The sequence below is a fragment of the Engystomops pustulosus genome, chromosome 2 (assembly GCF_040894005.1).
Source record: "Engystomops pustulosus chromosome 2, aEngPut4.maternal, whole genome shotgun sequence".
Classification (NCBI taxonomy): Eukaryota; Metazoa; Chordata; class Amphibia; order Anura; family Leptodactylidae; genus Engystomops; species Engystomops pustulosus.
The window spans coordinates 29,484,885-29,510,192 of NC_092412.1; the positions used below are offsets into that span (position 1 = coordinate 29,484,885).

General features: G+C 44.1%; 1 protein-coding gene across 1 annotated transcript; it reads right to left on the reverse strand.

Moving 5' to 3' along the window:
• Positions 1–1,398: 1,398 nt before the first annotated feature.
• Positions 1,399–25,192, reverse strand: GPR83 (G protein-coupled receptor 83). The gene is made up of 4 exons (XM_072134134.1): positions 24,311–25,192; positions 10,640–10,765; positions 10,052–10,185; positions 1,399–2,468 (listed from the first exon to the last, which is right to left on the reverse strand). Exons 1-4 carry the CDS (start codon positions 24,710–24,712, stop codon positions 1,844–1,846), a joined length of 1,287 nt encoding a protein of 428 aa, XP_071990235.1. The 5' UTR covers positions 24,713–25,192; the 3' UTR covers positions 1,399–1,843.
• Between the last annotated feature and the right edge of the window lie 116 nt (positions 25,193–25,308).

Here is a 25,308-nt window from a genome sequence, read left to right on the forward strand (position 1 = left end):
TGAAATATTCAAACGACCCGGCCTGATTTGAAAATTATAATTTTTTCAAAGTAAACGCTTCTGGCCCCCAGGCCCATTTTGGGTGGGGAGGAGCCGAGAGACAGGGGCTTGGACAGGCGAAAGCTCGCCTGGCAGTGGACCGCCAGCTCCATCCCAAGATTAGGCAGCCTCAGAGGCATCCATGCATGCTGCCCCTGCTGTTTCCTGTCCATTTTGCCTCCACGATCCTCCACAGCGTCCACCAATGTCTCATTTCAACTCTCTATACCCCAGACGCTGGAGCACGAGAGGATATGCAGCACATCATCCCCTTATCAAACGAGCTGTGTCAGGCAGAAATTTCAGGTGTTTCACCAGATACATAGTGGAACTCGGTCCATCTGTCGCCGCCATGCTGGAGACCTGAAGTTGCAATCATAGCAGCGCAATATGAATGCCCCATACTGTCGCTCTTAATCATGGAAGTCGTCTCCATGGCTGCCTCCACATGTCGTCCCCTTATCAAAAGAGCTGTGTCAGGCTCATTTTTCGGGTGTTTCACCAGATACGTTATGGAACTTAGTCACTATGTCGCCACCATGCTGTGTTATCGACTAAATATACCGTCAACCTTTTGTTCACATAGAAAATCATTTCACCTCCTTTGGTGAAACCTGAGTCCATTTAGGGTATGTCGCCATGCCACTCTCTAGCCTGCCGCTGCCTCTGCATGCCGTCCCCTATAGTGTCAGGGTCAATTATTGGATGTTTTAGATGCTATCTAGCCTCATTTGGTCACTCTGTCATGGCCATGCTGTTGCCCAAAATTTTGGCATAATGGTGCGATAAAGCAGCCTCAGAGGCATCCATGCATGCTGCCCCTGCTGTTTCCTGTCCATTTCCGTGGTGTTTCCATCCTTTTCTGATGTTCCCAGGTGTTTGGCCAAGCTTCCCTGTGCAGAGCCTTGGTCCCCTTGAAAAATGCTCGAGTCTCCCATTGACTTCAGTGGGGCTCGTTATTCGAGACGAGCACTCGAGCATCAGGAAAAGTTTGTCTCGAATAACGAGTACCCGAGCATTTTAGTGCTCGCTCATCTCTAGTGACAGGTCCTCTTTAAGACTAACGTGAGACGGAGCTTAGTAAGCATCCGATAAAAGGTGCTCTTCACCGTAATCTAGAATTGTAGTTTCTACACAAATTGGTGGGGTAAAAAGCAAAGGAAGCTGCATCGAGAAGAAATCCCTCAATATTAACCAATTTCCGAGCTGTTGTGTGAACATAACCACCTTAGGCAGTCTTCGGTATTAAAGAATGGCTTTGACCTGATCATTGAAGAATGATCTATGCAAATCACTTATTGTATGATCCACAACAACAAACCAATGTGACTGTATCTCTTTATTCAGAAATGATCTGCCTTCACGTCATTGCATCGGTTTTTATTGACTTCCTTTCATGTGCACATGACATTGTACAAAAGATGATTTAGCAGCAAAATAATGGATTCACAATGTACACCAAGCAGATGCGCTTATTACAAAGTGATCGCATAGACGGTAGCAGCAGAGTCTTTAGTCTTCCCATTATGGATATCACAAAGCTCACTCTAATCTTGGACAAAGTCAAGTCTCGGAATGTTCCACTTTTGTGGCCCAACTATTCCTTAACCGTGTCCTTCACGCTTCCATGAGTGGAGTTCTATTTCTTGCTCTACGTCTTTACATGTTCATAATAAAAATTCCACTGTGGAATACATTCAGATAAGATATCACATCATCATCGTGTTTTCCCGAGCACCGGTGAGCAGACTGAAGGATCCAATGAGAACTTAAGTTGGTCTCAGCCTTTGAGAATTTCATCAGATTAGCCAACAGACACGATAGGTTCCACCGCCGAGATATCAGTCTTCCCAGACTGGATGTTAGAAGATGAGGGGAGGTTATGGGATACCAATGACCTCTTGAAGCTTCGGTTTTCAGGCCAAGCCACTCTGTAAGAAGGGATGTTGGAGGGAAGCATGTCCTCCTGTGGTCCAGGCTGCTTCTTGCAAATGGTGAGCAAGGCCTTTAATTCTGATCGGAAATTGTCATTGAGCCAACAGTAAATAAATGGGTTGTAACAGGTACTGCTCATGGCAAACCAATGGAATGCAAAGTAGACGGCATTGTTAGTACGAATTATTTGACTAGAGAGAAGGACAACATAACAGTTCAAAGGGAACCAGCAGACAGCAAAGAGGACCACCACCAACATCAACATCTTGATGGTCTTCTTTTTCTTTCGACGGAGGGCGAAATACTGCTCTGTGGTGACATCTCCGATGGCATTGCGGAGCCACAACTTTTTTGCTACAGTGGTGTAAGCGACGGAGATGATCAGTAATGGCAGGACGTAGAGTAAGATGAATGTGGCCAGGTCAAGATACTTCCAGAAGAGGTCAGAAGGTTCCGGAAAGTCGGGGAGACATAGACTGCGGATATTTTCCACACTATGAATGAAAGAAAATATTAGATGCATATTTTTGAAATCAGAAATGCTACAACAAAAATAATTTTATTTCATGATTTTACTGAAGGTTTTTTATTATTTTATATGTCATATGTTTTTGGCCTAGAGAGAGCAGACCAAAAATGTCCAGAGGATATGAGTATCTCACACATAGAAATGTAACATAAGACCCTTTCAAGTTATGTTTAAAGAAGAGAAGATGTGTGCAAAGAAAAGATGCTAGATTAATACAGATTTCTGGAGTGGTCCAAAAGAACCTATCAATAAGTATAAAATGCTAAATAAGCATGGTCCTGAGAAATTTGGTGTTGTTTTTGGTGTTCAAGAAATATGGCCCCGGAGTTTATGCATTAGCTTATACTTGCCAAGGGGGAGGTAACCTGTTATTTTGTAAGAGGGTCATGGAGAGCAGTCTGGGAGAAAATAAGAGGCCATGTATTTGAATTGAGGAAGGCTGTGCAGCAAAAGGTGGCATAGGGAGCAGTCTGTACAACAGGGAGTGGTATAAGGTGCAGTCTGTGTACTAGAAATGGCATGGAGAGGAGTCTGTGCAACAAAGGGGGACATGGAGAGAAGTCTGTACAACAGGGAGTGGTATAGGGTGCAGTCTGTGTAACAGAAAGGGCACGGAGAGCAGTCTGTGCAACAAAGGGGGACATGGAGAGAAGTCTGTACAACAGAGAGTGGTATAGGGTGCAGTCTGTACAACAGAGAGTGGTATAGGGTGCAGTCTGTACAACAGAGAGTGGTATAGGGTGCAGTCTGTACAACAGAGAGTGGTATAGGGTGCAGTCTGTGTAACAGAAAGGGCACAGAGAGCAGTCTGTGCAACAAAGAGGGACATGGAGAGAAGTCTGTGCAACAGGGAGTGGTATAGGGTGCAGTCTGTGTAACAGAAAGGGCATGGAGAGTAGTATGTGTAACAAAAAGGGTACAGAGAGCAGTCTGTGCAATAGAAGGGGGCATAGCAAGCAGTCTGTGCAACAGGGAGTGGTATAGAGTGCAGTTTGTGTAATAGAAAGGGCATGGAGAGGAGTCTGCGCAACAAAAGGGGGCATGGGGGCAGTCTGTGTAATAGAAAGGCATAGGGAGAAGTCTGCATGGCAGAATGGAGCTTCACCATTCTAGTGAAAAGTCTGTGGTCTTGGAGAGCATTCTGCGTAACCCTTTCTCTGCCCTAGCCTACCACAGATGCTGCAGACATTCATTTCTTCCTGGCCTGTCGTTACAATGGTAATTGTAACAAATTATGGTCAGATATATATAGATATATTATTCCCATTAATATTATTTTTCTTCTTATCATTATTTTGTTCCTGCTTTGCATTGCCTATTTTAAAAGAATCCGGGCCCAGATCCCTAATTCAGACGCTACTTCTAATACATAGAGGGAGTATTGCTTCCCATTTATATGAGATAATAAAACCAAAAAAAGGGTGTGCAGTAGTTAATATGAAGGCAAGGTACAAGGACTGCCTCAGGTCTATTCTCAAGGTTCATTATAGGAGTCTTTCCAATATTAATACATTATATATATTGGATTGCATGGAAGTCTTAAATAAAGGTCTTGGTTTTCACAGTAGTTTAATCAGGGACTGAAATAAGTTTTTCATCACCAAAGACCACCAACTATTTTGACATTAACCCTTTTGCTGCCCGGGAATATCTGGTCTACTGACATTTACCGCTTCTCACTACTGGACCACCGTATGACGATGTCAGCGTTTATTTGAGAGCATCTATGAGTATATAATATTCTATGTACAGATCCTAAATGTGTGGACATGCTTTATGGAAGTGCCTTCACATCAGTAACCCTATCATTATGTATATTATGTATATCGGCATATCCCTTTAAGTAGATGGCACTTTTGTGCCTTTATGGGCCGTTAGAGGTTTGGCGGCCACCAGTTAGCATTGTGTTAATACAGATATAGTCGGTGTACGGATACAAAGTGCGTCTTCTGGGCAAGCGAGATAAGACTTCCATTGTTTTATGTCAGCTCCTCCATTAATCATTCAGTCCTCCACAGAAAATATTTTCTTAAGACCCATTGCCCTGCACAATACCCCCGGATCGTACATCGGTCACTGCCATGAAGATGTAAAGCTTGTATTATGCTTGCTACTACCCGATAAGGCCGGCAGTAGACCTCCAAATTGATTTCATGGGTTTCCCAACTTCATTTCGGAATATAATACAATCAGAATCAGCTCACTGTCCTGGAGGTATTGTACACACTACAACCAAACGTATTGACCATTACGTGTCTGATTCTTAGATGTAACCGGTTATTCTGGCCAGTGAGTGGCGCCATATTAATGGAATGCAACGCTTTTGAATGACAATTATTCTACAGGTTACATTGACATCTTGTTCTATGGGTATGCTCAGCGTATACAGTATTCTAGGAAAGCTCCCGTTGTGTACACTCAATGGGGCACATTTACTAAGGGTCTGTGGACCGCATTTTCATCGGGTTTCCCAAGGATTTCAGAGTTGCGCCACATTTAACAGGGGTTTTTGGCGCATGCGATCGGATTTTGGCGCATCAGCGCCGGCTCTCACGCGACACAAATCGGGGGGCGTGGCCGTCGGGCGAACCGACGGATTCGGACAACGTGCAGGATTTAACATTGCTAATTGTGTCGCAAGACATGCACTCACATACACTGGGAAGAAGAAGGTGAACTCCAGCGGACCTCAGCCGGGAAGCGACACATGCAGGATCTCGGGCGCATGATCTTGGTGAATCGCACCTGACTTCATCTTCATCGGATCGTCCGGATCGGGGAATGCGACAGGATTGGGTAAGTAAATGTGCCCCAATGTATCCATTGGTATATACAGGCAGATGGAAGCATCAATTTTGCATCCATCTGACCAGTATATGTTGCATCGTGATGGAAAGACACAGCAAGTTACTTTACATCCTGTTACCACCTGCTGAACAATGTATAAAATAGCCTATGGGAGATGGATGCTACAGTATTGGATCCACCTCTGGCCTCAGCTGAGCGTACACTTTGGGATGTCCCCAGTGATGTCACTGTCCATGTAAGGACATTAACATTACTGGGAACACATCCTGAACACACCCTGTACTCGCCCTCTCAGTTTTGGGGGGAGAGGAGGAACAGGAATATGTATCTAACTGTGTGAGCATAAAGTGATATACATCCCAAATCTCTGTTCTAAGCGTACATAGGGAAGTAAATGTCTATTAATTTTACCACAAATTCTGGATTATTAGTCTTCATATACACAAAGAACATTGGGGAAGATTTATCAGAACTGTCTGAAAGGAGAACTGTTCTAGTTGCCCATGGAAACCAATCAGAGCTCAGCTTTCATTTTCGCACATCTGTTTATAAAATTAAAGCTAAGCTTTGATTGGTTTCCATGGGCATCTAGAACAATTTTACCTCAGAAACCTGTGATAAATCTCCCCCTAAGTGTGTTTATGACGTTTGCAGGGCTCCATCTATAATAGAGTGCCTTAGGTGCTATACAATGTTTGTTTTTCTCATATTTTTAGAAATGAGCAGAGTATCTTCGCTTTGCCAAGCGGCGTCTCAGTTTATGGCATCTGTAGGACGAGACATATGGGAAGGCATTTTTCTTCCAACAAAAGAACAAGTTTTTGGCGGTCTTCCACCTGGGCTCGGATCGCTAGACACACTGTTCTTTTAAATAGAACTATATATCTTTGCTTCAAGTGTTTTATGTCTTGTTTACACGTTCTGCATCCAGAAGTCAGAAATAGTCGTGGTAGGACTACAGAAAATATTTCAAAGGGTAAAGTGTGCCATGGAGGGCTCCATGGACACCACCGCAATTGTGGTTGTGGTCGTGTGTATGAAGCCTAAAGAGTGAGGGTCTGACTACATACAGGGGTGGTTTAAACATTGATTTTACTGAGTGGGTGTCCCAGTTAGTAATTAGGCCAAAATGTCCAGTTGTGGTACAAGAGACCTAATGTGATTGAACCTATGTACTGACTCTACTATTCCTAGTACATGTGACCATCAGGGAGCAGCACCGGGCCCCACACACAACCAGCAGGTAGTCCAATCAGGCCCCACACACAACCAGCAGGTAGTCCCATCAGGCCCCACACACAACCAGCAGGTAGTCCCATCAGGCCCCACACACAACCACCAGATAGTCCCATCAGGCCTCACACACAACCAGCAGGTAGTCCCATCAGGCCCCACACACAACCAGCAGGTAGTCCCATCAGGCCCCACACACAACCAGCAGGTAGTCCCATCAGGCCCCACACACAACCAGCAGGTAGTCCCATCAGGCCCCACACACAACCAGCAGGTAGTCCCATCAGGCCCCACACACAACCAGCAGGTAGTCCCATCAGGCCCAAACAACCAGCAAGGAAGGAGCACTAAGCTACAAAAACAATCAGTAAGTAGCATTAACGGGCTCTACACCCAACCACTAGGGAGCAGTGACAGACCCCTCACACAACCAGCAGGTAGCAGCACTGGTCCCCCACACATCCACTAGGGAGAGTACCGGATCCCACAAAAAAGGACTAATTAGCAGCACCAGGCACTGCACAAAACCATCAGGGAGCAGCACCGGGATCAGTACCGGTTAGTTTCCTTCTCGGCTGGAAAGGGTCAGGCCAGCTCTCCCATGCTCTCCCTTGCTTTGACAAGTAGTCCTTCCTATAGCTATTCTTTGCTCCTATCTACTGCCCGAAGGGAGTATTTGCACTGATGTAACATCACGCCTGCCACTGAGGAGTTAATGTGATGTCTCATATATTTATACAATTTATACATTTATATTGTATCTTCTCCTGCAGAACTCCGGCTATGATTAGTTGGTATTCTGGACATCCCCAGAACGGAAAATCTATAAATGTAGGCTCTACCTAGACTTCTACTGTCTTTTTATTTTGCTTCTCCATGATGAGAGTTGAGTCTGCATTTCAGCAGAAGCGGCATAACCCCTTGGCTCCTTTTTCTAGCCCTCTGACCTCAAGGTCAAGGTTGAGGTACGGAATCTACTATCCACAGCCATCCTACAGGGCCGTATTTGCCGCTAGGCACCAAGTGCACAGTGCCTGGTGCAGCCCAGGGGGCAGCATTGTGAGTATTTGGTGGCGAGGTAGATCTGTGACTAACTGGGGGCAGTACTAGCTACTTGGGCTAGGGACAGCTCTGTGACTAATGGGGGCACTACTAGCTACAGGGGCAATCTGTGTTGTAAACTAACCATTAATTAATTTTGACCCCTGTTGCGTGAATTCAGTTCCAAATTATCTACTAGTTAACTTTGAATTGTGTTGGAATTTGCGTGTGATATTACTAGCTATACTATACGTTCGGTATATTAACTTGGAACTAACTTGGATCTGTGTTCTATATCAATTGATCACTAACTTTGAATCCCCTTGTTGTAATTGTGTTTGTTATTATACTCGAAACTAAGTGTATTAATCTGGAACTAATTTAGATCTGTTTTTCAAACCAAGTGCTAACTAACTTTGAATTGAATTAATTATCAATAGTCAAAGCTAAGTGTATTAACTAACAATGAATTTCGAAACGTGTTTCCTTAATTTTTATTAGGGATCAGATTGTCTAAATCAATTGTGTATAAATCGGGGGTCAATTACCTCATATTATACAGTACGCTTTCTATGCCCTACTGTGATCATATTATAGTGTGAGGCTTGTTATCTATGTTTGTAAATAGCGGCTATTTTTTTTTAGTATCATCAGGGTGTGTCACTATGACCTGTTCACCCACTAAGAATAAAGGGGCAATATCTCCCGCCTCATGTCCTGCAAAAGTGACCGAGGTGGAAAAAGTTAGAGAAAACGCTTCTGCTAGACTTGATTTTCAATGTCTCCTAAATCAGCATGTGGTACTGATGTTAAGGGACATAAAGTAAATTTGGAACTATCCTCTGATAGCTATAAAGGAGTTAAGAAAATATAAAAATGGGAATTATGATCTCGATTTGAAGAAGTATCCCTGATCTGTCTTAAAGTGAACAGTGGGAGGGTTCAGGAGTGGAAGAACAGAATATCCACCACCTTCAGAAGGATTGTTGGCAGTCTGTTGCTCCTGGTGTTCTAGACTGCCTGCTGTGTGATCCCTTGCCTGACGCTAACATCACGGGCCTCACCTTCACCATCGGCCAGGCAAATCTGTTACTACACACACAACTAAATTGCAAACTCAACATATTCTTGCTTCTACCTGCTGGCCCAGATGGGTGTGGACGAGGGCTGTTCTCCTGGACCAAGTCACTGAGACATATTGTGTCACTAAGCCACTAGGCCTCACACACAACCAGCAGGAACCAGCTTCAGGCCCCGCACACAACTAGAAGAGTGCAGCACTGGGACCTACACAACCACCAGGGAACAGTACTGGGCTCCGTGCGCAACAAGCAGGTAGCAGCACCATGCCCCACACACAACCAGCAGGGAGCATCAACCCCACACACAACCAGCAGGTAACAGCTTTTGGGACCAATATACAAAACAGAAGGTAGCAGCACCTGCACCCCATACGACCACTAGGGAACAGTACCAGGCCGCACATACAACTAGCAGGAAGCAGCACTGGGCCTCACACTCAACCACCAGGGATCAGCACTGGCGCTTCCCCCCACACAACCAGCAGGTAACAGCACCAGGCACCACATAAAACCAGCAGGTAGCAGCGCCAGGCCCCACACACGACCAGCAGGTACCAGCAACGAGCCAAACCAGCAGGTAGCACTGGCCCCACACACAACCAGCAGGTAGCACTGGCCCCACACACAACCAGCAGGTAGCACTGGCCCCACACACAAACAGCAGATAGCAGCACTGGAATCAACGCACAAAACGTAAGGTAGCAGCACCTGGCCACGCACACAATCAGCAGGGAGCAGCACCAAGCCCTACACACAACCAACAGGGAGCAGCACCAGGCCCTACACACAAGCAGCAGGGAGCAGCACCAGGCCTTACACACAATCAGCAGGGAGATGCATTGAGCCCCACACACAATCAGCAGGGAGCAGCACCATGCCCTACACACAACTCCAGTTTTTTCTAGCAGCGGATTTGACACAAATTTTAATATTGGCATTGGTACAGTGTACAATTGATATGCTCTGGAATTAAAATGTACAACATGTAGCAGCTGGCGAAAGAAGAGGTGCAGAAACAGCATAGCGGACTCTAGTATCTTAACCCTCTATGATGCTGGGAGCACCTGGCTACCTAGAAGATTACTGTCCTAAACTGTAGTCTTGGCTTTAGTATAGGACCATAGGGCAATGACTCCTATTATCTTAGACAATGATGCCGTGAGTACAATTCCCTACAAAGTATTTGGTTTAGGAACTATGGCCGACATACTGGTTAAAATTCACGTTCTAATCATATATATTTATATAAGGAGCTGTCTTATGTCACGGTATCATCTTTAAGATCCCTCATAGGGCAACAGCTCCATAAGTCTCTATAACGTTCTCTTGTCCAGTTATCTACAATAAGGATCACTATGTATTCTATATATTAATATGCAATTACCTGTACTCAAATGTAAAGAGCTTTTGGTAAATAGCATGAGGAAGGGAGAAGCATGTCGCCATGATCCAGATGATAGCGATGTAAGCCACCCCTCTAACAGTCGATATCCGTGGTTTCAAGGGATGCATAATGACCTTGTGAAGACATAATAAACATAGCGATAAGAAATAAGCCAAAAATACATTATTCATTTTTGGATTTTCATTTTTCAAAAATTGTGAAAGGACCTCTCCCGTATAACAGAACCCAACCCTAGATATCTAATATGTGGACTTGACTTCTCATACTCTAGATTCAAGCACAATTCTATATTGTTACATTAAGCAGCTCGGTCTTGTAGCTACATAAAAGAAGACTTCCTGCACTTGACATATGGAATCGACTCTTTTCAGAAATGAGCTGAAGATGAGGAGATAGAAGAACGTATGGCACAGGCATTACATCTAACAGCAGGTGAGAGCCACTCGGGCGCCTCATTCTGTGCGGGTTAACGACCTTGTAGGAAAATTCAATAAAATACATTTACTCCTTACAGGATTTCCTGAAGTGCCTAGATTTCTTATTTCTGAATGTATAGCAATCTCTTACCTGATGTCTGTCCACTGCTATTGCCGTGAGGGTCAGGGCCGAGACGTGTAGAGAGCAATACTGGGCGAAGCGACTGACATGGCACATGCCCTTCCCAAACATCCAAGTGCTGTTCACAAATCGAGCCTGCGGAAAGGTGGTGCAAAGAGAATGAGTACTGGAAATCCAAATATCACAAGTAGTAGTTGTTCATTAAGCACTTCTGTAAAAATCAGCAGTAAGAGGGGTCTTTCAGAAATTCTGGAAAACCCTGTGGGAGCTTGGATGGGGGCGCAAAAGAAACTGGACTTACCCTGGAGACAGATTCTGTTTCCTTGGTTGCTTAGCTCTTTCCAGTTTTCGACCTAGAAGTTAATGGGAATCATGAGACTCACTTTGGCCAATAAGTGGCCTCCTCTGGACGTCACTTCCTCTGACCAAGGATGTCACTTCCTTTGTTGTCCCCAGGTCCAAAGAAGCTATTCATTGCCCAGAGTGTGTCTCTTGAGTCCAGGTGCAACACAACAAACTGGAAGTACAGTAGCAGCCCAGGAGCAGGACCACATTTAGTATGCTTTCTTAATTTATCTTATTTGCACCCTATGAGGTTTTTCAGAATTTTTTTAAGGAAAGCAAGCTACCTGCAGTACAGCACTGATCTGTGTGGCAGAGTTTCAGGCGTTCACCATAGATACTTGACAGAAGGTTGGTCTTGGCTGAGTAGTACCCAGGTTGACACTAAAGATTACAGTCTTAGGTCACATTAACTTGGCCGTAACTGTGGACATCTGGCTGCACAAATAGCAACCAGATCACGGCAGCAATAGAAGTTTATGGCACCTGGTCACGGAGCAGTGTCTTACTGCACTGCGACCGATCTGGGTAACCATACAGCAAGATATAGGACATGTAGCACTCACTCCCCATCCCTTCTCCACCTGGCCATGTGCTATGCCCCGGATCTGGTCCATGCGTGAACACAGCCTTGTGAATGAGGCCGTAGGCTACATGTACACTATGTTGTTTCACAGACATGTCTTATCCAAACTTTATTCAGCATTCTCAAGTTATTCAATGTAGCTATGCACACTGATTTTTCCACAGATATTTAAAATTTTTATTGAAGCAGGTCCTATTCCTGTCTATATTTGCCTTCCCATAGATGTTTACGGAGCTGTGAAAAATGCCTCCTGTTTTTGTGGTTGCTATGTTACACAAAATCACATGACTGGAATAAGCCAATGACATCATTTGCCAGCCTTCTGTATTTTATATTGACTGTAAATACATTGGACAGTCGGGTGAAACACGGACCATATTTAAGCCAATATGAGAGAAACTGGAGAAAAACAGGACACATACGGAGGACAAATATAGGACACAGATCTGTGAGAAAATTCCATGCTGTGTGCATACTGTATAAGGCTACATTCACACGACCATGTGGTTGGGTGGGTGGAGAAGGGAATGGTAGTGAGAGCTCCTCACCCCTACCCTTTCCATTAAAAGATGAGCGGGCACAGATCAAATCTGCTGAATATTTTGCAGCACAGCCGTGCCTCTTGGTGGCCAGATCACTGCCCACGTTATTGTGGGGACTAAACTGTAAGTGTGGCCTGCAGGCAAAGACCAGGATTGTAAACCCAGGACTAGGAGGAGAGGAGACATTGCTAGGAAAGACTAGGAGAACATGGAAGACATAGATACTACATATAAAGGAACTACCAGTAGTAGATTACTAGTAGTAATATCAATCCAAGGTATAACAGATAAAGCCAAGAGACCGAGAGGTAAATACAGGTAAGAAGCTACAGGTCTTATAGCAGGATGAGCCAAGGTTTAGGTAGGGTACAGAAAAACCCCTAGCCAAGTACTTAGACAATAACCAAATACAAACAAGGTGATGGCCAGGTGCTGCCCAGCGATGTTATCATCTCATAATCATAAAGTGACTTTACAGAATAAATTCTGGATATTTCAGAATACAATGTCCTGAAATAGTGAATATTCACCTGGCTGGACATTCTATGCTAATAAGTATATCTTTATACTGCTCCAAATCTGCTAAATCAATTAATAATACAATTCTGCCACCACTAGAGGGAGCTCAGGAGCAAACAACTGTATGAGCAGCTCATGAGCTCCCTCTAGTGATGCTTGCAGGTATTGATGGTATTATAACATTATGATAATACAATGCTCAGTGCAATTTTCATATTGCCCTTGTAGAGGTTCATGAGAAAGACAGTATCAAATGTGTAAACGTGCATATAAATAGTGTGTATTAGTAAATTATTGTGATCAAGCTCTTTTTCTGCAAAATTTTTGTATATATTCCACAGGATATAAAATTGTGGCAATATCAAATGGACAATATATTGTCACAGAGCACTATATGGCGGCACTCTGATGGTTCTGCAGTGTGATGTGCATAGTGACTGGCAGATGAGCTGCAGTTACACCACCTAAATGGGTCAAGGGGATTGTGGGGTCCTGGGGGTCCGATCCCCAACAATCTGATACTGCTGAAGAATCCTGTAGATAGGTCATAAATATCAGTAAACAGAAAAAAAATCCTTTAAAGCGATTGTCCTGTAGTCATCACTTATCCACAGTATAGGGAAGGAGTGTTTGATTAATGAGGGTGCAATGCTGGGGCCACTATTGATCATAACAACAAATCAACTGCACAAGTTCTATGTAAATGTAGGACAGCAGTAAGACAGGGAGCAATCAGACTCCTAAAGTTGTTATCAATAATTTTCCTGCTGTGGATAGGAGATGACAGGTAATCTTAGGACAGTCCATTGGACAGGTGGGAGGTGTTGTGAATTGAATAACTCCTTTAAAAAACTTTTTTCATATCTCTTTTTAAGTCAGAATCACTAAAAATAATAAAAATGTTTCATCTCGGTCGCAGAGCATTCACGTCTTCCCCTTCGAGGCTCTAAGAAACCAGAAGTGTGAGTGCATGAACCTGGGGAATATGGAGATCGCATCTGATCGATGATGGTGCACTCGGCTAATGTACAGGAGGAAACCGGAGAGAGCGCAAAACAAAGAACAAAGAGAAAACTAATTACCCGAAAAATAGCAATTCACGTGAAAATCAATGACTTCTAACAGTTGTGCTGCACTTCAATGGGGCATGAGAGCTGCTAGAAACATGTTACACGAGGAAGGGGATAACAGGCATGTACAGTGTATGGTGAGGAAGGGGTTTGTCTACCTTTGATAGAGACCCGTAATACTCCCTCTATGTTTGATAACTGTGACCCCGAGTAATCAGCTACGTTCACACATAAATAAGTATTCTCGCTATACCCACGCGCATCAATACAGTACATGCTTGGTACATTACAGATATTTGAGCTTTCAATCAGAGGTTTAACTTGTGGGTCTAATTGGGAGTAAAGGTAAGCTTCTGGTGTCATTTTAAAGATGAGAATCTGCTTTCAAAATATATCAAGGATTGTGGTTCTGTGATCTACAGGATCAGAGATAAGGGAAGTTAAAGACATAGGGGGACGGAGGGTATTTATCATGGCTTGTACACCTGAAAACAACTATACAAGCCGTGTTTTAGTTTCAGTTCACTACCTCCTATGCCGGTGGGGCAGGGAGGGGGCAGTGGGCTTGCGCAGGATATTCCTACCCTGCACCTGGGCACTGCCTGTTGCTTGCCCCTATTGAGGCACAGGCTATGGCTCAATGCTAAGGCAGATGAGACCTGACGTAGAACCGGACGCTGCCATCCACAGGGATTTATCAGGAGGATTTTGGCGAACGGCGGGATGCCGGTGCACCATCATAAAATGATAAATGTGCCTCTTAATCGAGAATGTGAGCTGGAGATAAAGATCCTATAACTCCTTGCATCTTTGGTTCTGTAAATCATCCATACAGGGCACTACAGCTTGCAATGTATGAGAAAGAGTAGCATCTACGTCATTTATATAATTAATGCTGACCCCTGTCCAATGCTATAATAGCCTTCAATAGCCACATGAGCATTAGGACGGGATCACGGGGCACTGGAGGAAGGTTGCCTAGTATGACAGATCAAAATCATGTAGAAGGTCAGGTGCATCTGGGTCACTTAGCCTACAAGGTAGTGGTGCATTAGAACGCAATATGGACAATGTTCTGCACCAAACCTTGACATAGTTGTTACAGGAACCAGAACATTGGAAAGACTGAGTGCCCTCCTTGATGGCAGTGGTCTTCCACTGAGAGGGGCCTCTTTAAGTTTCAAAAAGTTCTGAGGAAGATGAAAACAAATTCCAAAGTGGTGACATGGCCTCCCCAGATCATGAAAAAGATATCAAAGTGGTGATACGGCCAGCAAATTCACCTAGATCTCAGAATGGTTTGAAGATCTTTGAGATGAGCTGGAAGTTCTATAGCAAGAGATGTGATTGAGTGCCTGGTTCACTTCATTGATAGCCATGGAGTTAACAAAAAAGCCACCTATGCCTTGGTTTGGAGGCCACAACTGCAAAAAAAGAACCAATATTATTATGGCCAGAGCCAAGCATGATGGACTTGGCTTCTAAGGACCCAGGTTGTGAGGTGTTGGTCAACTGGAACTGCTAGATGACTAGTAGTAAAGAAGATAAAATAAGGAGAATATATTATAGTAGACCACAGATGGCAAAAATTTTTAGCTGTATAAAGACAAAGGCTACATTCACACAATGTATGCCCGCCATACCGTAGTACGGCGGGCATACATCGGCGCTGCAGAGAGGAGCAGGGGATGAGCGCAGCTCACCCCCGCCCCTCTCCATACGAAGATATAGCGCACGGCGCCGTATCACGGGCAAAGATAGGACATGTCCTATCTTTTCCCGGGCTACGGAGCGGTACGGTGCCGCACGTGTGCTGCACCGTACAGCTCCCATACAGGGCCATGAGCCCATAGAAGTGTATGGGGGACGTATATCGACCGTATATATGTCGGCCATATATCCGTCTCCCATACATGTGTGTGAATGTAGCCAAAGTCTGATGTTCTACACCACGTGTGTCTGTGATTTATTGTCTTCATCTACCGAATGAGCGAATCTCTAAATCTATCCCTCTATCATGCTCTACATACCTCTTAGGGCTAGTGACGCAATTTGCTTTTTACATCTACCCCCCTCCCATGCTGATATTGTGTATGCAGCTGGTGAATGATGAGATTTCCAATGTGAAATGATGAAGGACTCCTTGGAACATGTTCTGCGTGATATTACAAAGCTTGGAGGAGATATCATCATGCAAACCAGCCCTGGGCTATAGAAATGAAATTGGATTTTGTAATGTATTTATTTGTGTTAAATTGAAGCAATGTTAATTCTAGATGTTTAAGTGAAGATTATCCGTAATCTGATAAAAAAAAAAGTCTGCAAGATGATGGACGTGTAATATCATTCCATCTATAATAATGTCCGTACCGGAGCGTTGATGGCATCGCTCAATGCTGGACACGAGTCAACAGAAATCTTTGGTCTAATTAGATCCTCCATTCGAGGATCAGCCATGACGTCCTTTCTTTTTCCAGACTGGGAATATTTGATTAGGTTGTATATATTCTCCCAGGATACAGACCAGAGAAATGTCAGGATTAGATGACAAGGGGAATATGGATGCAAACAACAAGGTACAGCGATCAATTGTGTCTGAGAGCACGTTCAGCTTCACTAGTCAAATACCATTCACAAGTAGAGATTGTGAACCTTAACCCAAGCGATCAAGGGAAGAAGCAGGCATGATAAGTGTTGTTAGACTATTGTGAATTCTTCTCTTGTAAGTAGATATAAAGAAATTTTCCATTTTTGATAAATGATTCATCCAAGAAGAGGCTCTATGCACCTGCCATGAAGAGGAGGAATTGCAGAGGAGAAGGGGATTTTGGGAATAGTTCCCAACTGTCCCTGATTCGGCGGGTCATTCCCAGTTTTCAACCACTTTCCCGGGTGGTTGGGAGATTGTACCAGACTGCCTTGCTTTGTCACGCCTCCTCCTGATCCATTACAGCTGCAGAACAGCCATGACATCGGGACCAGGAGGAGGTGGGATCATCTTCCTGCTACCTCCACACATGTCTGCTTCATCTCATCAACACAGCATGTGAGGGTGTAGCTCCTCCCCTATTCTGCAGAACCCCCTCCTCCTAGTCATTTCAGGGCCGAAAGAAGATAAAAACCTTTGTTACTTACCTTTCCCTTGTTCCTCCTGCAGCAGGGGGAACAATGGAAAGGAAAGTAACATAGTTTTTTTTTAATTAATACCAGTAACAGGAGGAGGAGAGGAGCGACAATATGAGGATAGAAGATAGAGGAGGACAGGAGGCCACAGTATGACAAGGATGTAGGACAGAGGGCCACAATATGAGGAGGATGGAGACAGGAGGCCACACTTTTAGAGTGATTGAGGACAGGGGGCCTCAATATGAATGGGATGAAGATCAGGGGCCACAATATAAGGAGGATGGAGGATAGGAGGTCACAATATGAGGGGGATGGAGGAAAGGGGGCCACAATATGAGGAGGATGGAGGACAGGGGGTCACAAAATGAGGGGGGTGGAGGACAGAGGGCCACAATATGAGGAGGATGGAGGACAGGGGGTCACAATTTTAGAGGGATGGAGGACAGGGGGCCTCAATATGAGAAGTATGGAGGACAGGTGGGTCACAATATGAAGAGGATAAAGGATAGAGGCCACAATATGAGGGGGATGTAGGGCAGAAGGCCATTATATGATCTATGATCTGCTGAGGTTTGGGATTTTTCTGAAATGAATTCATCTCTCATAGCATAAGATGACTGGTTACTCTAAATGAGGTTGCAATTAGAGAAAAAATCTCAGAAATTCTATTTTGACTGATTCCCTAATTTCTTTAAAAAAAAATAATTTTTTTCGGGTCCAAATTGAATTGGTCTAAACTGGGAGGTAGTGGAAACCCTATTCACCCTCATGGAGCCTTTTTTTAGCATGATCTGGCTAAAAGTAGCTGCTCTCCTGGAACCATGACTTGACCTGGGAGGACAGAGCCCTCAGGTGGTGGCTAACCAGAGTTCCCAGAAGTGTCCTTCTCTGGACATCTGGCAGAAGGAGGATCCAGCCTCCCTAAGTCAAGTCAGGCCTCCTGGGGGGAGGCTACTTTATGAGAGCCCCCTGTGTCTCTCCAGGGCAAGCCACCAGTCTATAATGAGAAGGGCTCGGTGAGATAGGGCTTCCAGAACCTAGTCTTACCAGAATCGCGGGTCTTTGCAACATAGACACTTAATCAGAGATAAAAGAGCAAGAGAACCCATCACATCTGTGCATTACACAGAAGAACCATTGATCTAAATGAAAACTTTTTAATACCTTTTTTCCCCTGTGGAGGTGCTGTGGGAAAATAAAAACCTTCTTGCAAAATTTACCTCATGCATAGGGAAAGGTCTGTTTCAGTTCACAGAGGTCGGGAAGTAAGAGTTCTCCTTACGGAGACCAATCAAAATCTTGGTTGTGTGTGAACTTGCGCTTATATGAGCATTGCATGGATTTGGAGTTCCCCACCTCCGCATAAATCAGTACACAAGAAAAAAACAAAGCGCCATGTAAGCAGATCGATTTCATATATCTTTTTGTGAAAATTGTCAATACAAATATTTTCTTTTACTTTTCTTATGATTAAATTTTTCAATTATCTACAAAATAATCCACAATACATCATGCATCCAAGGAAGCAAATTATACTGCATTCAGTCGGTAAATTACCTTCTTAGTCGTCTCTCTTTGAAGGATATCACAGTCTTCCTATAGTTAGGTATGTAGACCCAGAGTGGATAATGGGCAGAGACATTACACAAGACATGACCTGTAGTCCATAGTGTGAGCTACGGAGACTGCCAATTAAGGCAGCCATGTAGGCGTGGAGGCTCCACTAGGGGGTTTCTGGGAAAATATGCAAAGGATGGGATAAAGAAAACCACGCCTCTTTTAGCTACCTTGTAAGGCAGCTCCCTTGACATCGAGCATGACCTACAAGAGGTCTTAAGGGAGCTGCCTTACAAGGTAGCTAAGAGAGGTGTTGTTTTCCATCCTGGAAAACTCTGCATATTTTCCCAGAATCCCCCTAGTGGAGCATCCATGGCTATAAGACTCCACACGCCTGCATGATGGCCTTAATAGGCAGTCTCCGTAAGGAGCACAGCAGTGTGAGGACCCCCTTCCTTCCTGATTGGCCATAGGAGCAACAATGGTGCATTATAAATCAATTTTTCACACACACACAGGTACGGTGACACGACCCCCAGCTCCAATACCTAACACGATTACATGGTATCCATTATGGTTGATACCTGCAGATTTCTCCTTTAAGAGCAGTAGTCTTATATTTATCCTATTTTTCTAATTCCCCTTCAAGGTTTCTTGTTTCACGAGTTTAGCAAATACCAAGTCGCAGCGGTGCCCTTTCTCTTTTTAATAATAGATGAAATGTGCGGTTATTCCGAGACTCTTCGAGTCCTGACCTTCTCCCCCGTCACACAGACGGAACGTCACCACAAGGGTTCCATCTCTCCCTCACAGCCGGAGGCGGCAGCTGACAGATCAGAGTGCAGATTCCTGTCTCTGCTGATATTAACCCTACGCAGAAACCTGGAATTAATTTCCTGCACGTCCTATCCCCCAGGTGACAACTCCAGGAATGGGTTCTATGTATGTGAACCCCCCTCCAAGTCTTCTGCTAGAAGTTTTCTATTCCGATAACAGCAGCACCTGCCGCATCAGATTAACAAGTGTCATTGTGAGATGGAGGCGCGTCGTTCCTACTTACCGTTACATCCTCTCCAACATCCGTGCTCAATGCCAGACCTCATCTCCTACACTCACAATAGAAAAGCCTCCAATCTATATGATAAATCCGAGCACACAAAAGGGAATCCAGCATCTGTCTCTCAGGTCTGAAGAGTAACGTCAAATCTGACGGAAAACCGGAGAATATCATTTGTATCTAGTTTAGTGGTTATATCTTATCGCTTTTTTGGTTTTTCTATCTGGAAACCATCAGGATGCTGCTCTGTTGATCCTTTTTGGTTATTTTTAACAATTTTCTGAGGATCTGTGGGTTATTAAAGGGGATGTCCATCATCAATCTGTATGGCATTATTGTCATTCTGTTTAAAGGGGTTTCCCATTAAACCTGTAATGATGGAGAGGGAACGGATACATTGGGGCGCATTTACTTACCCAGTCCTGTCGCGATCCCCGATCCAGACTGTCCGACGAGGATGAAGTTCCACGCGATTCACCAAGATTGTGCGCCCGATATCCTGCATGTGTCGCTTCCCCGCTGAGGTCCGGCGGAGTTCACCTTCTTCTTCCCGGTGTATGTGAGTGCATGTCTTGCAAAACAATTTGAATTTTAAATCCTGCGTGTTGTCCGAATCCGTCGGATCGTCCGACGGCCCGTCCCCCAATTTGTGTCTCGTGAAACCCCGCACCGATGCGACAATATCCCATCGCATGTGACGCAATCCCCGGTGCGATCACCGAAAATGTCATAAATGCGGCTGCGGACACTTAGTAAATAAGCCCCATTATTTATGAGCCGCACCGCATTCCCTTTTGCCTCCACTTTGGCCACTGATTGGCCACAGCAGTCACATGACTACTAACACTGGGGGTATAAACAAGGCACCAGAGAACCACACCGCAGAAACCGGAAGCAACATCCTAAGAATAAACCCCTTTTAATAGGAGCTGCCCCCTTGGTTCGTGGGTCCCATGTTTGAGTCTCCAACCTATGAAACATTTATCTACTGGGGGCAGATTTATCAAGCTGTCCAAAAGTAAGAAAGTTCTTAGTTACACATGGCAACCAATTACAGCTCAGATTTAATCTTATCAGTTCTCATTAATATTTTAAAGGGGAGCTCTAATTGGTTGCCTGGGGCAACTAAGAACATTCTTACTTTCTACCCCACTGTCTATGAAGGTAAAAACATTTGTAATCTGCATATCTGCTTAAGATTGATCCACTGAATATGTTTAAACACATTTAAAGGGATTGTCACAGACTTTTCCTTCTAAGAGTTGGTTCCTGGTCCCCGGCCTCAAGAAAAATAAATAGTCACTGATCAGACATTTCCATGTGCAATAAAGATGTCTTGAGATGTCAGTGATGGGGGCTTCTTGCCCACAACTTGTCTCCCACCCATTAGGCTCACCCGCTGACTCCTCTTTATCATTTCCTAACAATGTCGGACTGGCCCACCAGAGTACCAGAGGATCCACTGGTGGACCTTGGCTCAACCCAATACTGAACCCCAGAGATCCATCAGAAAACACCACAATTTGGTGGCTACTAGAGTATATTTCCTGGGGGATAATAAAGAGTGGGCCCCCAAATTGATTTCTCTGGGGGGGGGGCCTAAGGAAGCCCAGTCCAACACTGTGTCCTAATATGGTGCACAGACTGAAGTTATCCCCCTGTAATGAGACTTATCATATGTTAATGTGATGAATCAGTTATTCAGAAATGATAGTCAGGTTTACCTAAAATATTCATCAATTAGCTGCCCCTCAGTACATGAGAAATATCGCTATTTCAGGACAAGTCATGACTTTGTCCCTTCAATTTCCTCTCAATGCAACTTGGGATTAACTATAATGGACCTAGAGGTGCCTGGTGTAGGCTATAGCACGATTTTATACCAGACGGGACTTGGTGTAGAATTATCCGTCTCCTATTAAAGGGGCGTGAGGGGGGTTCATGCTGGCACATTTGGCATCCGTATAATACATGCCCCTCCCCCAACGTGACTTCTTCTTGTTTTCCTCTCAGTCCTCTGTGAGGTAATGAGTAAAGACCTAGCTGCTGTGACTCACTCATCCCCCTCTCCTCTGCATAGACTTCTATGTAATCTAACACTTCAGTGAGTTTCTGTACTTCAGCAGCAATTTCAGAGATAAATTAATTTTAACAGGTGGAATGAAAGAGAAAGGTTCGCCTGTTTTTGCGCCTGGTTTGCTCTTCTTTTTGGCTCCTGATCTTTGATGGATCTAGTTCTGCCTTAGTAAATGCACTTTGGATTTGTCTCATGTCCGATTCATTTGCACCTAAATTTGCACCAAATTTGTCTCAAATTGTTAGATCTCATTTGTGAGCAATAATGAAAGGAGACTGAGAAAATGTGACAGAACGTTCAGGGCTTCATCTCTGCACAAAAAACCTATCATTGTGATGTAACTGCAGGGACTAAAAGTTACAGAGATGTAAAAAAATTCTTGCTGAAATGAGTCTTTTCCTTTTTTATTATAATGTACAGTAAATGGAGACTGATAATATTCTCAGATCTGTACAATAAGACAATAATCACTCCCAGAGATGATCCCATAGACAATGATGAAGTAGTTACTGGAGAAATTCTACATTTTAAAACTGCTCCGAAGGATTTTCCATGTTGCATTGAGGGAATTCTTCATTTTCGATCCTAAAATTTATGTTTTTAGTAATGTAAAGTGATTTTTTTTGGAAGTGCACCTGCTCAGAGTAGGTGCACTTCTGCACCTATTTTGCGCCTTTTTAGGCGCAAATTTGTGATAGATCCCATGCAAACATCTGTATTTCAGCCTCTCACTATGTCAGATAAGGTGCAGGGACTCAGAACCACTAAGTGCCGAACTTTGCCGTGGGCATAAATGCGCCAAATTAACGAGATGCGCCAAAAAAAACGCTCAAAACTGTCTAACAGACTTTGATTAATGTCCCCCTATGCTCTGATAAGATATATTGCAAAGTTTCTCACATGCACGTGTATTATTGATCTTTACAACCTTGTTAGTTAGTGATCACCCCCTGACCCAATCCTGGTAAAACTCACTTGGCTTACTACAGTACTTGTAAGCCTAGAAGATATAACAATGCAATGGCACAACCCAGTGTTGAATGATGATACAGAATTTTTATTGGGAGTATTCAGGATCTACTAAAAGGGACATTGTATTATATAATTATTAAGAGTGTTATAGTATAGAGCAGGAGGAGAAGACACCATATCCTATTTGCAAACAGTATGTTACAGAGCAGGAGGAGCTGAGCAGATTGTATATAGTGTCCTATCTGCAGGCAGCAAGTTATAGAGCAGGGGGAGCTGAGAAGATTGTATATAGTGTCCTATCTGCAGACAGCATCATGTTACAGAGCAGGAGGAGCTGAGAAGATTGTATATAGTGTCCTTTCTGCAGGCAGCATCATGTTACAGAGCAGGAGGAGCTGAGAAGATTGTACATAGTGTCCTATCTGCAGGCAGCAAGTTATAGAGCAGGGGGAGCTGAGAAGATTGTATATAGTGTCCTATCTGCAGGCAGCATCATGTTACAGAGCAGGAGGAGCTGAGAAGATTGTACATGGTGCCTTATCTGCAGGCAGTATGTTATACAGCAGGTGGAGCTGAGCAGATTGTATATAGTGTCCTTTCTGCAGGCAGCATCATGTTACAGAGCAGGAGGAGCAGGGCAGATGGTACATGCTGCCCTATCTGCAGGCAGTATGTTATACAGCAGGTGGAGCTGAACAGATTATACATAGTGTCTGATGGCAGCATGTTATAGAGCAGGGAAAGCGGAACAGATTGTATGTAGTGTCCTATATGCAGGCAGCATGTTAAAGAGCAGGAGGAGCTGAGACTATTGTACATGGTGTCCTATCTGCAGGCAGCATGTTATAGAACAGGATGAGCTGAGTAGATATTACAGAGCATTCTATCTGCAGACAGCATGTTATACAGCAGAAGGTTATAACCATTACCCTTAGAAAATTGGTATTTCCCATAAACCTAACAGACATTGCAGACTGTATAAATGGTAACATACAGTTGGCAAATTATTAATACATTTAATAGGAATGAAAGAGAAACAGCTCAATGCTTTGTTTTGAATTGCTCCAAAATAGTTGTATCATCTGATAAAAAATCCAGGTTCATGATAGTAAGTAATGCATTTCACAGCCCCAGAATACAGTCAGAGGAGATCTGCTTTATCACTATAACTGGAAACATAGAAGTAAAAAGCAGAGTTGTGTTCGTCACTGAACAGTTTCTTATTTGCATTGTAAGTCAATGAACAAATGACAAACTCATGAGTGACTCTCGCACACAGTCAGCTCTGCTACATAATGTTATGAACGCCTCTGCTGTAGCTTCCACTGGGCAGGCTAGAAATAATTAATAGGTTGTTAATGAGGACCACGCTGTGCGGTCTTCAATCCTGACTTACAAATGTGCCTCACGCCTTAAGGCTATGATCACATTTGCAGTTTTTAGTGCAGTTCTTTTTGCCAAAGCCAAAAGCGGTTTCAATGGGAATGGGAAATATAACAGAAGGACTAATCCTGATGAATTAAAGTCAACTTTGGCTCCAAAAATGCTCCAAAATCAATATTTAGAGTCTAGCAAAAGAGTCAGAAGATGTTTGAGTAGTCAAGAGACCTCAATAATCTCCTATGAGTTGAGGAACTTGGGAAAAGTCCAAACTAAACCTAAGACCACCTGTAGCACCTTGGTTGTGCACTACATAAGACCTCGTTCTCCTTTCAAAACCAAATTAACGAAGAAAAGATATGAGAGATTTTTTGGAGGACTAGATGTGGGTGGTGCTGGTGACCCATGCAAATACCCAGTCAGTGGTCATGGGTGGTGGTACGTGACCTTACCAGAGTGAAAGGCGTGTTGAGTAGAGTGATTAGAATATCGGCCACGGCCAGATTGACTATGAACAAGCTGGTGGCCGAGTGCATCCGCTTGTTCTTGATGACCACATGGCAGACCAAGACATTCCCAAAAAGTGAAAAGACGATGATGAAAGAATAGGCTACGATTAGAAGCGCCTTCACCGTGGGATTCTGGTATTCGGCTCCATATCTCTTCTTCCCTACAAAGCTTTGCCACTCCACTAGACTGTAGTTATTCCAAGAGAACAAACCGGTGATGTTGGGGAGCTGGAAGGATTCCTTCAGGCTGGTGTTGTAGTGGAAACTTTCCGATCTTTTCAACTGGGCGGACAAACCCAACACAAAAAGCCAAATGAGATAAGACTCCATCCCGCAACCAAACATGGGACGGACATGGAAAATGTGTTTATCCCACACAAAAGAGGAGGAGGAGAAGTAGAGCAGGACGTGAAGCTCCACAATGGATCTTCATGCCTGAGCGGAGAAGTCTGGAGGGAATTGTCACATACAATAGCAACAGATGTCCTCAGTGTTCAGTGGGAGCCCTTGTATCCTGGCAAGTCTTCCCTGACATCACACTTATATGACATTCAGGCTCGCAGAGCTCCCAGGCAGCTGAAGGAAAGCTCCTCGCTCATTGGGCTGGAGCTCATTTACAGATGTGACGTCCCCCAGTACCCCCTCTTTACCTAGTTAAAGACCTTCCTTCTGCTAGACTGCGATATCAAACGCCAGAAGCCTTTAAGAGGATGAATGAGCAGAGTGCACCCTCCGGAGTCTCCACATTCCCTAAATGCTGAGGTTCCTATGGAGGACAAGTCCCGGGTGCAGATCCATGTACAACGTGTCTGGCTGGAAGCAAATGCAACAGGGAAATGTGTCTGGAGGTGGACGGCGGCATGTACTGTATGTGTGTGATCGATGGTCTAGTGCTAGTGCTGCACACATCCATCATCATAGAAAGCTGACAATACAACCGC

Excerpts from the sequence above, each read along its gene's own strand:
- GPR83 (XM_072134134.1), bottom strand. The coding sequence starts at position 24,712 with ATGTTTGGTTGCGGGATGGAGTCTTATCTCATTTGGCTTTTTGTGTTG. Across the intron at positions 10,186-10,639 it reads TAGCAGTGGACAGACATCAG|GTCATTATGCATCCCTTGAA; the intron begins GTAAGAGATTGC and ends TGTCTTCACAAG. Across the intron at positions 2,469-10,051 it reads CTCTTTACATTTGAGTACAG|TGTGGAAAATATCCGCAGTC; the intron begins GTAATTGCATAT and ends TTTCATTCATAG.